This window comes from Actinia tenebrosa, unplaced genomic scaffold, assembly GCF_029948245.1.
Source record: "Actinia tenebrosa isolate PJP-AT-01 unplaced genomic scaffold, QUT_ActTen_1.0 PGA_scaffold9__36_contigs__length_13948895, whole genome shotgun sequence".
Classification (NCBI taxonomy): Eukaryota; Metazoa; Cnidaria; class Anthozoa; order Actiniaria; family Actiniidae; genus Actinia; species Actinia tenebrosa.
In genome coordinates, this window is record NW_028292586.1 from 4617344 (window position 1) to 4632381 (window position 15038).

General features: G+C 38.4%; 2 protein-coding genes across 2 annotated transcripts in view; both read left to right on the forward strand.

Annotated features, from left to right (window-relative positions):
• Nucleotides 1-10034, forward strand: part of LOC116300801 (potassium channel subfamily T member 2) — a 31158-nt gene extending 21124 nt beyond the window's left edge. Inside the window, exons 20-32 of the mRNA XM_089024899.1 lie at nt 286-563; nt 994-1297; nt 1754-1859; nt 2367-2542; nt 2776-2847; nt 3221-3358; nt 3722-3848; nt 4172-4282; nt 4770-4853; nt 6250-6369; nt 6603-6702; nt 6851-6932; nt 7364-10034. Of these exons, the coding sequence (XP_088881025.1) occupies nt 286-563; nt 994-1297; nt 1754-1859; nt 2367-2542; nt 2776-2847; nt 3221-3358; nt 3722-3848; nt 4172-4282; nt 4770-4853; nt 6250-6369; nt 6603-6702; nt 6851-6932; nt 7364-7502 (1837 nt within the window). The 3' untranslated portion in view covers nt 7503-10034. The remainder of the gene's footprint in view (nt 1-285; nt 564-993; nt 1298-1753; nt 1860-2366; nt 2543-2775; nt 2848-3220; nt 3359-3721; nt 3849-4171; nt 4283-4769; nt 4854-6249; nt 6370-6602; nt 6703-6850; nt 6933-7363) is intronic.
• Nucleotides 10035-11181: 1147 nt separating this feature from the next.
• Nucleotides 11182-15037, forward strand: LOC116300804 (alpha-2 adrenergic receptor-like). Its single transcript, XM_031709754.2, has 4 exons — nt 11182-11636; nt 13191-13875; nt 14201-14368; nt 14777-15037. The coding sequence occupies exons 1-4, from the start codon at nt 11320-11322 to the stop codon at nt 14852-14854; spliced, it is 1248 nt and encodes a 415-aa protein (XP_031565614.2). The 5' UTR covers nt 11182-11319; the 3' UTR covers nt 14855-15037.
• Nucleotide 15038: the final 1 nt, after the last annotated feature.

Consider the following 15038-nt stretch of genomic DNA (forward strand, 5'->3'; position numbering starts at 1 on the left):
AGGTCCAGGAAAACCTGATGAAACATATGACTTGGTGGTAAAACGTTTATTTAACATATTAGTATTTAGAAATCCTATATATGGTATTGGATACATGATTGGTAAACAAGTACATTGCATTTAACACGTGACCTGGTGGAGGTTCCATCTAACACGTGACTTTGTGAGTTCCACATAAAGTGAGAAACACGTGACATGGAGGAAAATTCCACATAAGGAAATACTCACGTGGTGCTGTTGTTTCCATATTAGTACATACTAACACGTGACTATGGTCTATCCTAGGTACGGTGTCACTCTTATAGGCGTACGTCGTACTGGGAAGAATTCGCGCGTCATGCTCAACCCAGGCCCTTCTCATATAATGAACTACGAAGACCGCTGTTTGTATATCGCCATCTCAAGCGAGGAAGACACGGCGTTCAAAAAATACGAAGAGCCCAAGAAATCCAGCCGGTTAAGCAGTCAGCGGTTAAGAAACCAATCCTTTATCACTGCGAGTTCAGTTGCACTGGAGTTGCATTCTGAGACTAGTTACAGTGGAAACGAAAGATACGGCGATGGTGAGTATTTGAATACTGGTTGGCTAGAGAAAGAAAGAAGCCATTCAAGTGTAAAGAGGGGGTGATTACGGCAACCTTGGTGTAAGAGAGAAACACTGCAATGTTTTTACATGCAAAGAGATATCATTTTCTGAAGGGAACAAATATTTTTTTGTCCACCATCATGGCTGCCTTGAAGTTCCTGTTTAATGAGTTTGTCGCTTATTGGCATGATAATCACGACATCTAACATGTTCTTTTTACATTTTTGTGCGCCCTAATTTAGTTTGCGTTACTCGTTTACCATGCGCATCTGCGCATGCGTCATGTTCTTGTTCAAAAGCGCTTGCGTAAAGTGTTTGAGCTTGAGAATGCCTTCTTAAAGTCATAGAAATAAAGAAGGGAAGAGCATGAGGAAGATGAACAAAAATTTCGTTTTGTCTCTCACCAGTTGCCGAAAACAATCGCATGAAACAGCTCCAGCAACATCCTAGTAACGGACTCAAATACTCAACCCCTGCAAAAGTCGAGGTTGAAATAGAGTCCCCCAAAGATGACGAGGATAATAACGAAACAGATGGCATTGATTTGGTCGATAATCCAGAGAGCAGTCAAGGACGAGGGAAAGAAGTGACCTTTGATATCGGGGACTCCAGGAGATCGTCCATATCTACTACGGGATTTGTACCTGATGAATCGGATATGGAATCGGAGACCGGGCTTGAGATGGAAGACATGCCAAGTAGAATACCAGAGTAAGCATTTATAAACTTAAAAAATAAATTTAAGAATAAATTTTACAGTCAAAGCACTGCCCTGACATCCTATAGGCACGAATCCCTAAAAACGTGTTTTGCGACAATGTCATTGAAACACTTTGATTGACGTTCATCAAAACCCAGTAGAGGGTTTGCACCATCACGTGATGGCAGCCATGTCAGATGTCAGGAACAACACAATCGTTTTACGTGAGAAAGAATTCAATTCCCAAGCGCAAAGGGATTTTATTGTTCTGCCATCTAACCACAGGCAGTCCAAGCTGTATTATGGGCGCCCGCACCTGATGGTGCAAAGCCTGTATTTTGTGAAGAAGAAATATTGTACGATTCTGTGAGTCTCTTTACTATAAAATCATTTTTCAAATTCCCTCATCAGTTCTTGCCTAGATCAAAGGTTTGTCCTCCATTGTTTTCCATTGCCTTTTGTTACAGTTATCATATCGGAGTTCTTCCTGTTTCGCCATACATTGGACGTACTCCCATGCGATGTCATCTACTTAAAATACCCAAACCCCGATGCTGCCTTAAACTGTACGAGGTCAGTTTTGTTTGTCTGTATTGTTCGTGGACCCCAGAGTCTTGTTGCTCTTACTGCGCATGACAGGACATTTTGTCGAGCATGCTCAGAAAGAATGACAGCGCTCAAGAGTGCCCTTGACAGAAAAGAAATCTTACAATCAGAATACTCCAGTTTCGAGTTATTTTTTGCTCAGATTTAGCCTCGATTTTGTAAAGAATATTCATATGTTCCAGTGAAGATCCGTGTAATGTCAAAGTGTTTTTATGGTTGAAGTTATGCATTCTTCACTTAACTTTGGCATTTGTGAATATTGTAACGCTGAATTGAAGTTAACCCTGTATAAATGAGTCAAAGAGCACAGTGGTATTGTACGAAATGTTCTATTAACAGTCAAGCAATTTCCATCGCCCCCCTAAATGAAACTGCTTTTCTGGTGTTAGGACTGTGCCTCGGGAGACTAAGCATCACTTTCTGCGCATGTGTAAATGTGTAAAGATAATATTTTGTTTCTTTTTTCTTTTGCAGGATTGTGCTCATAGAGATCCAAACGACCACGTACGCATCCAGCATCAGCAGCGTGGCGGTATCATCGTATCATCGCCAGTGGCCGAAGCAGGATTGTATAACTTTATTCTTCCCTTACGAGCTTATCATCGTCCAAAGATCACTTTAAAACCTATCATCCTTCTACTGGGAGAAGAGTAAGTATAGACCTCTTGCATTGATTTCCTAGAGGAATTGCTCTGGGGGACAAAACAATAAGCCTTATTTTCTTATGCAAATGTTCGATGGACTTTCCACGTTACGAGAGTCGAATTTGTGTGCGTGCAATCCTCAAACGGTTTTTGCCTCGCGTGCAGCTGTACTGCGCACAAATAGCAAATAAATTCTTTAAAATCAACAAAACTTAAACCAATCTTTTTGTTATTTGAAGGCCAAATGAAGATTTCCTAGAAGCTGTGTGCCATTTTCCAATGTTATACTACATGACGGGAACAATAAATAGGTTAGTCTATGATCATTGCATCAGCCTCATATTCTGATTTGCTGGAGAATGGATAATGTGTCTTATGGCCCTTAGTGTCCCACGTTTGATTTTTCGGGTTCATGTTCAGTCCTACTAGTTTTCTGAGGTATCGGACATTGGTGCATTGTGGTCTTGCTTAGGTGCAAACATCATTCATTCGTCATGCATTTTGGGTGTTGTTTGTACCCAAACTAGACCAGGATTATCGAACTCAGAAAAGGTAGATTACATATTACTTTGTAAGTCTACCATTTCCTGGAACTAGGCTCGTTTTTATTTCAGGGTTCTAAAAGCTATGATCTTGTAAAGGACGAATTACCTCATAACTTACTGGCTTCTTCTTCATTTCTAGCCTGGATAGTCTCCTCCAAGCGGGCTGCCTTACTGCAGATAGTATAGTAGTAGTAGGACAGAGATTTGCGAGTCAGTTCTATGATGAAGAACACATGGCAGATGCAAGCATTATTGTAGGTGTACAGACTATCTATAGGTACGTTGTACTTTGTGTTTGACTTGATGACCGATGATTAAAGGAGGGAAGGAAGGAAGGGAATCGTTCAGTATGTCGGATGCAGGGGCGTATCCATGTGGGAGGGCCCAAAGAACCCCACCATCATCCTCACGCTGTAGAAGCACCTATGTAAATAAGTTCGACTTACCGATGTTCTGAAAATGGCTTTTTGGCCATTAAAGCTAACGAATGCGATCAAAGGAGGAAAACGAAGAGAGAAAAAAAAGCGGAAGTAGGTGGAATAAATAAGAGAAACTTTTGAAGACACATGCGGACTTGAATGTACATGCCTTGAATTTGATGGGGGAAAAATGTTTGAAATTTATTTTCTTTTTATCCTAGGCTGTTTCCAGCTGCAACATTGATCGTTGAACTAACACACGCTACCAACATGAGGTTCATGCAGTTCAAAGCTGATCAGACGAATACCAGTACAGAATCAATGGCCAGCCTGCGTGAAAGTGTAAAGGTATTTATCCCAATATTTGTCATCGTTCTTCACTTAATTTCAGTTTCATGCATTCCGTCTATCCGGCTCTTAAGTACAGCGTGGTTTGGCTATGCACACGAAATGTTTTCCTATTTCAGACCATGTGTCATTCTCTTGAAAATAAGATTCTTTGTTTGAGTTGTATCCATATTCATGTGTCTTCTCATGCGCAACCGTTAAACAAAGAAGTAATACTCTAGGGAATTACACGTGGTCTGAAATGGGGAAACTATTACGCCCAAGTTAAAGAGGTCAATAATGTGCGCAGCACTAACTTTTCCTTTCTGTTCGATAATCAATAGCGAAAGTTGAAAGAACAGAATAAGAAAGACCATCTGAACTACATGTTCCGTGAACCTTTTGCAGCTGGTTATGTGTTTAGTATGAGTATGTTGGATACCTTGCTCTATCAGGTAAGAACGTACTCCCTTGCGTGATACAGTCTCACATCTTTAACCTGTCAGGCAGTCCTATATATGCGTGACGAGGTACAATAATAAACGTTCACCATGCGTGACAACAAAGTCTTTCCCTTGCGTGACACAATTGTCACATTTTAAATAAATCACGCAGTCCTATACATGCGTGACAAGGTACGCATTAATTCACCATGAGTAACAAATGTTGAAATAAAATCTAGCTCAGGTATCAATTGCTGGTTTTCAATCATTCCAAGAGAATGAAATAACACAAGACATGGTGGCCATGTTGGATGATATAACAAGAGACTAATGATGAATCTTTTGTTAAATCCATCTCCAACATGGCGGCTGTGAAAACCATCAATAGTGATAGTCTTCAGCAGTCACACATTTTCTACAATTATGTGACAATGTATATATATTTGTTTAATTAATTAATCATTTATTTATTCATTTATTATTTATTTATTTGTTACAGACGTTCGTCAAAGACTACATGATCACTTTGATAAGCCTTCTTCTCGGATGTGAACAAGCACCAGGCTCGGGATACCTGTGTTCGGTACGTCACGTGCAGCACTACAAATACCTATGGGTGGAGAGGGTCGGACTTGAATTTGAGTAGAGTTTGTTAGAAATCTCCTTTGACTGGAGGGTTTTTCTCCGGGATATTCAGTCTTCCTCACTTACAAGATACCAGTTTCATCTGTGAGGTAGCCATGCCCTGACTTAGATCAGCCCAGAGGTTGTTTCAGAGTTCAATCTGTGAGTCAGCCGTGCCCTGACTTGGATCAGCCCAGAGGTTGTTGCAGGGTTCGATCTATGAGTTAGTCATGTCCTAACGTAGATCACTGATCCAGATCTTGTTTCAATCTGTGTTTTAGATAGGGTTCGATAAAATGTGAAGGTTTTAGAGGTTAAATTGGCTAATTTTGATTACCCATTGACCATTCCATTGATTATTTTTTACAATCATGAATACAAAGAAATATTACAACTTACTATTCCGTAGAAGTGTGTGGCTTGTGACAACACCATTTGGTAGCGTTAGCGATGTCTAGCGATGTAGCGAGAGGGTCGGACTTGAATTTGAGTAGAGTTTGTTAGAAATCTCCTTTGACTGGAGGGTTTTTCTCCGGGATATTCAGTCTTCCTCACTTACAAGATACCAGTTTCATCTGTGAGTTAGCCGTGCCCTGACATAGATCAGCCCAGAGTTTGTTTCAGACTTCAATTTGTGAGTTAGCTGTGCCCTGACATAGATCAGCCCAGAGGTTGTTTCAGGGTTCAATCAGGAGTTAGCCGTGCCCTGACTTAGATCAGCCCAGAGGTTGTTTCAGGGTTCAATCTGTGAGTCAGCCGTGCCCTGACTTAGATCAGGCCGGAGGTTGTTTCAGGGTTCTATCTGTGAGTTAGCCGTGCCTTGACTTAGATCAGCCCAGAGGTTGTTTCAGGGTTCTATCTGTGAGTTAGCCATGCCCTGAATTAGATCAGCCCAGAGGTTGTTCCAGGGTTCAATCAGGAGTTAGCCGTGCCCTGACTTAGATCAGCCCAGAGGTTGTTTCAGGGTTCTATATGTGAGTTAGCCGTGCCCTGACTTAGATCAGCCCAGAGGTTATTTCAGGGTTCTATCTGTGAGTTAGCCATGCCCTGACTTAGATCAGCCCAGAGATTGCTGCAGGGTTCAATCTGTGAGTTAGCCGTGCCCTGACTTAGGTCAGCCCATAGGTTGTTTATTTAAGTTACGGACGCAAGGTGCAACATTGCGCGCAATGTTGCATGCAATTGATGTTGCGAGCCATGACACACGACGCAATTTGTTACACGCAAGGTTGCTGAAGTAGAAAACTATTCTACTTCAGCAACATTGCCTGCAATGTTGCGCGCAATGTTGCACCGTGTTTCTGTGCCTTTAGGGTTTGATAAAATTTGAAGTTTGTCGTTGAATGCTTTTTTAGTTCAAAGTCACAAATGACCATCTGTGGTTGGAGACGTACGGCAGGTTGTTTCAGCGTCTTTGTTCAACGACTTGTGAGGTACCGATAGGAATTTACAGGACACATCACGAACAAAGCGAGGTAAGAAAATAATTTTTTTTCAAAAGCCAATCAGCGTGGATATTATTATTACTTATAAGCCATTTCAAGGTCGAGGAAAACCTGGATCGAGTTTGAGTTGCAGTGCATTATGGGAATGTTTTGGGAAAGTGCTCTGCTGTCTTTTGGGATGCAAGCTTCATGAGAGAGAAAAGAAAAAAAACCATTAAATTGTCGCGTATCTAAGTAACTTTGTTATATACTCTCTCTTAAAGGATGTGGAGGACTCGTGTCCGCGAGGGACTAAGTTCGAAAAGCGTGATATACATGATATTATAGGAAACAGAATGAAACAGCTTGGGCTGAGCGAACAACGTAAGTATTATGACGTCAGCAGTTGCTAAGTCCCCCTACCCACCTTCACCTTATGTGTACCGTCTGTACCGTCATCATTCTGTATTATAAAACACCATTTTTACGTTGATCTATTTAATGATTATTTCTCCTTAAACGCATGTACTAGCTGATACAGGAAAAAGACCCGGAGTATCGTTCGTCATCGTGAACCCTGTACCTGAACTGGAATTACAAGAGGGCGATATAATGTAAGTTGTATTTATACTCTTACACCCGTGTAACTAGAAATTATAACTGTGGAATCAACATGGAATATTGACTAGGCCTCCGTTTAAACACAGCCCTCCATTTAAACACAGGCCTCCATTTAAACACAGGCCTCCATATTTAAACCAGCAAAAGCTAGAATGGACTTTTTTTCATTTTGCACGGTTGCGCGCGCGTCCAATCTTAAAAAAACTCAAATTCGAACTCGAATTATCATACATTTCAATAAGATTTTTTTCTAAAACTGCATTCTCAATTTTACTATATTTGCGTTTTTCAGTTTTGTGACCCGTCAAGATTGGATGCGCACGCAACCTTGAGAAAACGATCTATTGAACTGCCCGGCCCTGTAAAAATATTGCTTATAAATGAATAAAGCTAGCTATATTTCACTTTTTTTTCTATTTTCTAGCTATCTTATTCGTCCTACTAATGCAGTTAACCCAAATCACGTTTCTACCACTGGACCTGAAAACACATCAACCAGGAGTGACACACACTTGACTGTCACGGATTCCACCTCAAGAACAAGTCAGTCCACCAAGCTGTGAAGTGATTGGACGAGCGAAAAACGTGACTGTCACGTAATATAAGGCAGGTTCTAGAAATCAGGGCTCTGTTCAAGTGAGCTTGTGAGTACCAATCGCATGACATGTGCACTTATCACGTGATAGGAAACAACCATTAATTATGCATGAGTTACATTATCTCAATGTTGATGGTACGTATTTGTCGAGGATTAATATGACAAGAATGGGTTTCCTGTGTTGGATCGGAGGAGTGGCAACACAGTTGTCAAATTACAAGAAATGTTGCATGTGAAGACGACTGGTTAACCTCTAAAACCCGTTGCTACGACAACATAGAGACAACACTTCTGCGCATGTTCTGCGCTAGTTGGGTTTAAAACCGACAATGTAGTTGTAAAAAAAGTGTTGCAACACTTAATTATTGATATTTTGTAAATATCTCGATTTTTTCCAAATCGACTTCTCAATTTCCTAATCGTTTCTGATTGGAACGCGAGGTTCGTGACGTCAGCTAAGGCTCGTCCCAGGCCTCAGTAGTCTGGTGACGCGCTACACTATAGTATTATTAACTGTCTACAAGAATTGATTGGTACATGTTCATACTTGTTCTAAAAGATCCTTTATACGATATTTTATTTTATGATTATTTTTTGCAATTCCTTTGATTTCGTAATTTTCAAGTCATTGCTTTTAATTTTTTTTAGTAACTTATTTAAATGTTTAAATAGAAAACTGACGCCATTATAATTTAAGAGAACAATTTTGAATGAAACCGCAAAAACATCAAATGATAAAAAAATATTTAAAGAAAAGACACTGCGATTAGTAAAAACAAGTAGAATTAAGGAGGTTGTGATGACGGTGATGATGATATATGATGGTAGTAGTGGTGTTGTTGATGATGACGATGATGCATAGCGATGATGATGATGATGATGACGGTGATGATGATGATGCTATTGGTGATGATGATGATGATGGCGGTGATGATGATGATGCTATTGGTGATGATGATGATGATGGCGGTGATGATGATGATGGTAGTAGTGGTGTTTTTGATGATGATGATTGGGTTGATGACGATGATGATGGAGATGATGATGATGATGGTGGTGGTGGTGATGATGGTGTTGATGATGATGCATGGTGATGATGATGATGATGATAGTCAATGATGGTGACGATCGATGATGATGATAATGGTGATGATGATGATTGTGATGATGATGTTGTGATGGTGATGGATAGTGATGCCGGTAGCAAATGATGATGATGATGATGGTGGTGGTGATGATGGTGTTGATGGTGATGGATAGTGATGGTAGCAAATGATGTTGATTATGGTGGTGATGATGATGATGATGGTGATGATGATGACCTGCTGGGTGGAGGTGAATTAATTCAGTGTCATATAATGGCTTTGACATTCCTATTCTACAAGATATTCTTATGTAATTTAATTACTAGCGAATATTTAATATATTGCAACTGTAAATACAAACAAAATACAGGAAGCCCGTCCAGACACTTCTAAAGATCTCAACAACGAAGAACGAAATCTAGTACTCTTTTGCAAATGTGTTTTCAAAATTTTAAGGTCAAGATAGTCCACTAGAAACATAATTAACACGAACGAAAAAAATGATCTTCTTAAATTCGCTTTTCGTAGATAGCGCGCTTTACGTTTTTTGATATAATTTATAAAATGTTGAATATAGTGGTATTGTGTAAGAGAAAGTGCATGGGGCAAATTCAAATTTAAAATAATTGTTTTAAATATTTTGACTATGACTGCTCTATTTTATATCTGTACCCTTTGGCAGAACGTGAATTGCGCCATAGCTTTTTTTTCACTTTTTTAACTATGACTGCTCTATCTTATATTTGTACCCTTTGGCAGAATGTGAATTGCGCCATAGCTTTTTTTCACTATTCTGACTATGACTGCTCTATCTTATATCTGTACCCATTGGCAGAATGTGAATTGCGCCATAGCTTTTTTTCACTATTCTGACTATGACTGCTCTATCTTATATTTGTACCCATTGGCAGAATGTGAATTGCGCCATAGCTTTTTTTTTACTATTCTGACCATGACTGCTCTATCTTATATCTATACCCATTGGCAGAATGTGAATTGCGCCATAGCTTTTTTCCCCCACTATTTTGACTATGACTGCTCTATCTTATATCTGTACCCTTTGGAAGATTCATTCGACCTCGGAATTGTGAAACAATTATACAAAAAACGCTAGATTTTGATCTTCCTTAAAGGCTTTAATTAAGTGTCATGTCTTTCTGAAGAAACCTTTTCAAACTATTAAACACTGTCTTCTAGTGTTACTAATCAATATTATTGAAAGAGTTGTTAAAAAAATAAAATAAATTACTAAAAACTTAATAATAATTATATTACGAAATCTAAAACAAATACTAGTTGAACTGTGTATTTTGCAGTATAAATAAACCAATGAAGGACTATGTAGTTTGAAATTAAATTTAGCTATAAAAATAAAAATAAAGCTGAAATAAAGAGCATTTGAATTTAACCAACATTTTTCGCGCTTAATCTTAAATTCGATGGGATTGAAATTCTCTTTGCATTTATTGGTTTAGGTCAAAAATGTAATTGCTTTAATTAATTATATTGATTTTGACCGCTGGTTGGTGCTGCACATTGGGAAACAGGGTCCCCTTCGAAGTACATTGCTCTAATTACCACAAATCCCCATCCCACACTTGAATCAACCCAACTCGACTTAACGTCGATCGCGCAGGGATGTTGCTAGGTTGCTCATCAATTCGCCCTACAAACCCCTTAATTAATAGTTGTTTGAATATGAGTTTTGGTGAAGTAAAGAATAGTCGATCAGAGGGAAAAAATTAAGAACAACACTAGAAGATCAACAAAAAAATTCAACTCAATCCTACGACAACGATAGCGTTGAGAGGCGACGTAATTGGAGCGCGCACACCGGTCCGATACTTTCTATCGTTCCCGTTCATTAATCCGATCGTAAACACTTCCATAATTGCGCTGTTGTATTTGGTAGCAGAGAAAAAGAAAGCTTTCGTAGATGACATGAAGTCAAATACTTCTTCAATACTTGCAGCTCGACTTTTTTCCAGCTGCTTCAATTCTGTCCATGATGTGATATTTGCAGAGAACGCGCACATTTAAACTGAACTTCCGTCGTAATTCTTTTGTTTCCTTCCTGTTAGACCGACTCACAATCAAATATTATTTCCTAGCAGTGCGACCAATCTACTTGTATTGAGTAATGAACGCATTATCTACAAATTGTTCGCCCACGACCGTTTGCGCGCTCAGAATTCGCGCTGAATTCGCATATTAATGGCACCTTCTCAAAATCTTATCTTTAACAGAACAAAATCCTAATCGTTTGCTTGGGATTCTATATTTTTCTTTGAGTTCGCGAAACAACATTTATGAAAAGTAGTCTTTTGAGAAAAGCATAAATACTTCAACTTCTTACAAAGTTTTTTAATTACGCTTTTAATGTCATATTCAAAATCTGTCAGAGAACAAAGTTAATAAGTAAGTTAACCAATATTTCGCTCACTATTCTCATGTAAGAATGAATACCAAAATGGTAAGTGTAAACAGCTGTAGCAGTGGAAACGTTTTTATTGGTTGGAACTAAGGTAGAACTCTTTATGATTCTGGTTGACTGTCGAGAACATGAAATATTTTCATCTTTCGTCAATGGGTAGAAAATGAAACTTTAACAGCGCAACGCTCTTAGAAACAAAAGGAAAATAGTGAACGTTTTTAGAAGAAATCTATAGCTAAAAACTCTTCAGTTCTACAGAGAAAATGGCACTTTCTACTGCCTCAGTGATCGCTTCATCCTCTTTTCTCATTCTCACAGAGGTTCTTATTCTATTTGGTAACATTCTAGTAATTTTAGCAGTCGCCAAAAACAAATCAATGCAGACAGTCACAAATATCTTCATCGTGAACCTATCGCTAACAGATCTCTTTGTAGCTATATTTAACTGCCCATTGATGCTACTGGCTATCCTCGCTAATGGGTGGATCATTGGTGATGTGATGTGTAAAGTGTCTGGGTTTTTGAACGTCGTTTTCTGCTGCGCTTCAATTCTCACGTTAACAGCGATAAGCATCGACAGGTATGATCACACATTCTTTTTTATTAGACGTAAAAGGTGTTTGCCCTTGGGACTTTCAGTTTTGTTTGCTAGTGAATCCGTAAAACAGATCGAATTGGGATTTAGCGTGTTAGGTCTTGCGAAGGAAGGAGAGAGCAGAATAACTCGAAGGAAAACCTTTGAATTAGGACAGAAGACCAACCCAACATGCTCTACTCAATCAATGCAATGTTCACAGCGTTTAGCTTTGGCTAGAAATGCGTCCAATAGCGCAGCGCAGTCTTAACATCATAAAAACGAAGACAAAGGCGAAATTCGGACAAACAAACTTACAAGTTTACTTTCAGCAGATACTTTTCACAGCCGATCGCAGTTGATCTTAGTTTACATAGGTTATTATTGTAACTTTAAGTAAAAATAATGAAATCGGTTCGTGTAATCCTCGTAGCGGTTAAACAGAATGCAATGTTTGTCCGAATCTTTAAGCTATTTTTAGAATCAGCGCGCTGCGCTATTGCTCCTATTCATTCAAAGAGCCATTATAGTTTGCTAAAATGGTAGCCAGTTACTCGAGCAAGTTGATTGAATACAGTGGTACCTCTATTAAGCGGACACCCTTGGCACCTCGGTTGTCCGCTTAACAGAAGGTGTCTCTCATTTAGTTTTTTTACTTATATCCATTGCTTGAATCTCACTTTCATGATATGTACAAGCGAGCCAATTATTAGATCAAGCTATGTACATCGTCGACCAATTTACAAGATCTTTCAATTCGTAAATTAAACGTCTTATATCGCGTATTGATTCTGTGAATAGAAGTGCTTCCGTTGACCCTTCTCTGAGATGACAACTTAAATTGTTCATATAAACGGATGCAGGACTTTTTCGTTCAAAAAAGATTGAACTATCGTGTTTTCCTGAGTAATTCTGAACTACAGATTTACAGATAATAAATTTCGTACCATACCGACTTCTGTTATATATATAAACACAAAATATGAAAAAATATAAATGATAATAAATTTATCTTAATTTTAAATTTATAATGATTTTTAATTTTTGATTTTATAAACAAATAATATGAAGAAAAGAAAAAAAACAAAAAACAACATTGATAATAATACATTAATTTTAAGAAGTACATATGAAAAGTATACTTAGTAATCCTCACATATGTTTTAAGCTGATAAATAATTGCCACATATAAATCGAATAAAAAATGGCACTGAAGATTTTAAAGAATGTTTTCCTTTAGTGTCAAAAAAATCAAAGACAAATTAATTTGGTTTTTATTCCTTGCTATCAAATCTCCGGAGTAAAACAAACAAAGGTAACAGCCCCGTTTTCAATGAATTTTTTTATTATTTTACTCTTTAACAACCTCTGGACTGATTTAATAGCTTACAGATCAAATTATAATTGAATTTACCAAGAGAGAATAAATGAGAGAGGGTAAGTCGTAAAAATAGCCCAACCGGGAATTTGCATGGCGCGCGCGTTGTTGAGACGTTTTCTTCTCTTATTTATGCTCTCTTGGTTATCTGAAAAGACTCCTCTATCTTTCTTTTCGTACAGGTACTACTGCATCACTCAACCAACCAAAAAAATCATCACCAAAAACAAGGCCTTCTGCATGATCGCCAGTATCTGGCTTATCGTTTTCTTCTTCGCTTTTATGCCAGTTCTAGGATGGAACGAGTATGTGTATGTAGACGACCGTAAACACTGTATGATATACTGGCAAAGAGGTGGAGCAGACTCAGCCTACGGGATATTTCTATCAGCATCTAGCTTCGTAGTCCCCACATGGATTATGTTTTTTTGTTACTATAAGATTTTCTCTACTGCGAGAAAACAGGCAAAAAAGTTTGCTCGGCCACGTGGTTGGAATATTGTGGAAGCAGAGGGTTCTAATAAGGCGCATGCGCACGTAGGTTGCTCTAGCAACAGGGTGGTGCCAAGTGATTACAATGAATCTGACGCTACACGAGGTGTCTTGTCGTCATACACGAACAACAATGACCTTACGCTAGAATCTGTGGGCCCAAATCCAGCCGAATTCGAAGAGAACGATACTGAAGAAGAAAAAGACTCGGAGCAGCAAGAACAAGAAGGGAACTGTTCTGTGAATAAAGAAATGTCTGTGCAAACAGATGAGAGGACTTGGAAAAAATCTTCAAATGCGACCAAAGAAGTCTCCAGGGACGTAAAAGAAAGACGTACAGCTCGAGTTATCCTTATCGTGATTGGTGTATTCCAGGTAATGAAATAATAGGGAATGCCACGTGATCGTTTCCCGCCATTTTTGGGAGGCAAACGCGAAGTAAAAATCTGACGCGCATTTCCTTGAAAACTTTGTGTCACAAGAAATCAATAAACCTTTGAATACGTAGCAAAAAATAAATAAATAAATAAATAAACAAACCGAACAACAACAACCAACAAAAAGCAACATGCAATGGAGATAACCCATGTTTGGGGGCTGTCACAAAACTCCACATTTCTTAGGAGAAATCGAGATTTGGTCAAAGCCGACCAAAGGTGTGCTCACTTATGATAATTTAACGATTTCAATTCTTATCCAGATATGTTGGCTACCATACGCAGCTTTGAATCAGTGGTCAGCGTTCACAGGAACGACTCCACCAGGAATAGCTGACTTAGCGGCTTCTCTTCTCGCCTACTTCAACAGCGGATGCAACGCCGTCATTTATACCAAGTTTAACCCAAAGTTTAGAAAAGCCTTTGCCAAGGTAAACTGAAAAAGACATTCTCTTTTCTCTGTTTTATCCTCTTAATATTACCACTGTATAGTTCTTTATTTTCTCGATAAGCTTTACAATTCAAACAGTGCCGAAAACTTTACATTTCAGCTTGAATCATACCTAATGGGGAATGGTTGGAAAAGCCTATTGTTCTAGGTTTTTGCTCGACTTTATCCATTGTTATATGACGTTGACAGTGCACAGAAAAGGAAGAGTTGCTTCGCTTGTTCACAATATTCGGGAATATAGAAGCTTTTTTTCCTTTCAAAAACATTCTAAAATAGTTATTATTTGTTAATCAATCCTATATGATTAATATTAATTGTTTATTAAAAAGGAAGTTGCCTTTTTTCATGCCTTCTTATTTAACATCTAGTAACTTAACTTCTTTCACAGTTACTTTGCTGTGGATATTCCAAGGAACCCCATAACAAAAGAAAAACAAAAAGGATTCAAGTGCAAAGTCAAAAGTAAAAATAGACCTCAAAAATCACTGATCATTGAGTTCAGCACTCTTGTACGACCTTCAAGAATCCACAGACTTTTGCTGGAGATGCTCGAGGAAGTAGTGCGCAAATGGTTATAAGATATTTTCTATTTTTTTACAATTAAAAATTCAAGTATCAGCTGATTAAAAATATATATATATATATAGAGA

Bases quoted from the DNA above. Each gene is read 5' to 3' on its own strand.
- LOC116300804 (XM_031709754.2), top strand. From the start codon at position 11,320: ATGGCACTTTCTACTGCCTCAGTGATCGCTTCATCCTCTTTTCTCATT. The intron at 11,637-13,190 runs GTATGATCACAC...CTTTTCGTACAG, and splicing joins ACAGCGATAAGCATCGACAG to GTACTACTGCATCACTCAAC. The intron at 13,876-14,200 runs GTAATGAAATAA...ATTCTTATCCAG, and splicing joins TCGTGATTGGTGTATTCCAG to ATATGTTGGCTACCATACGC.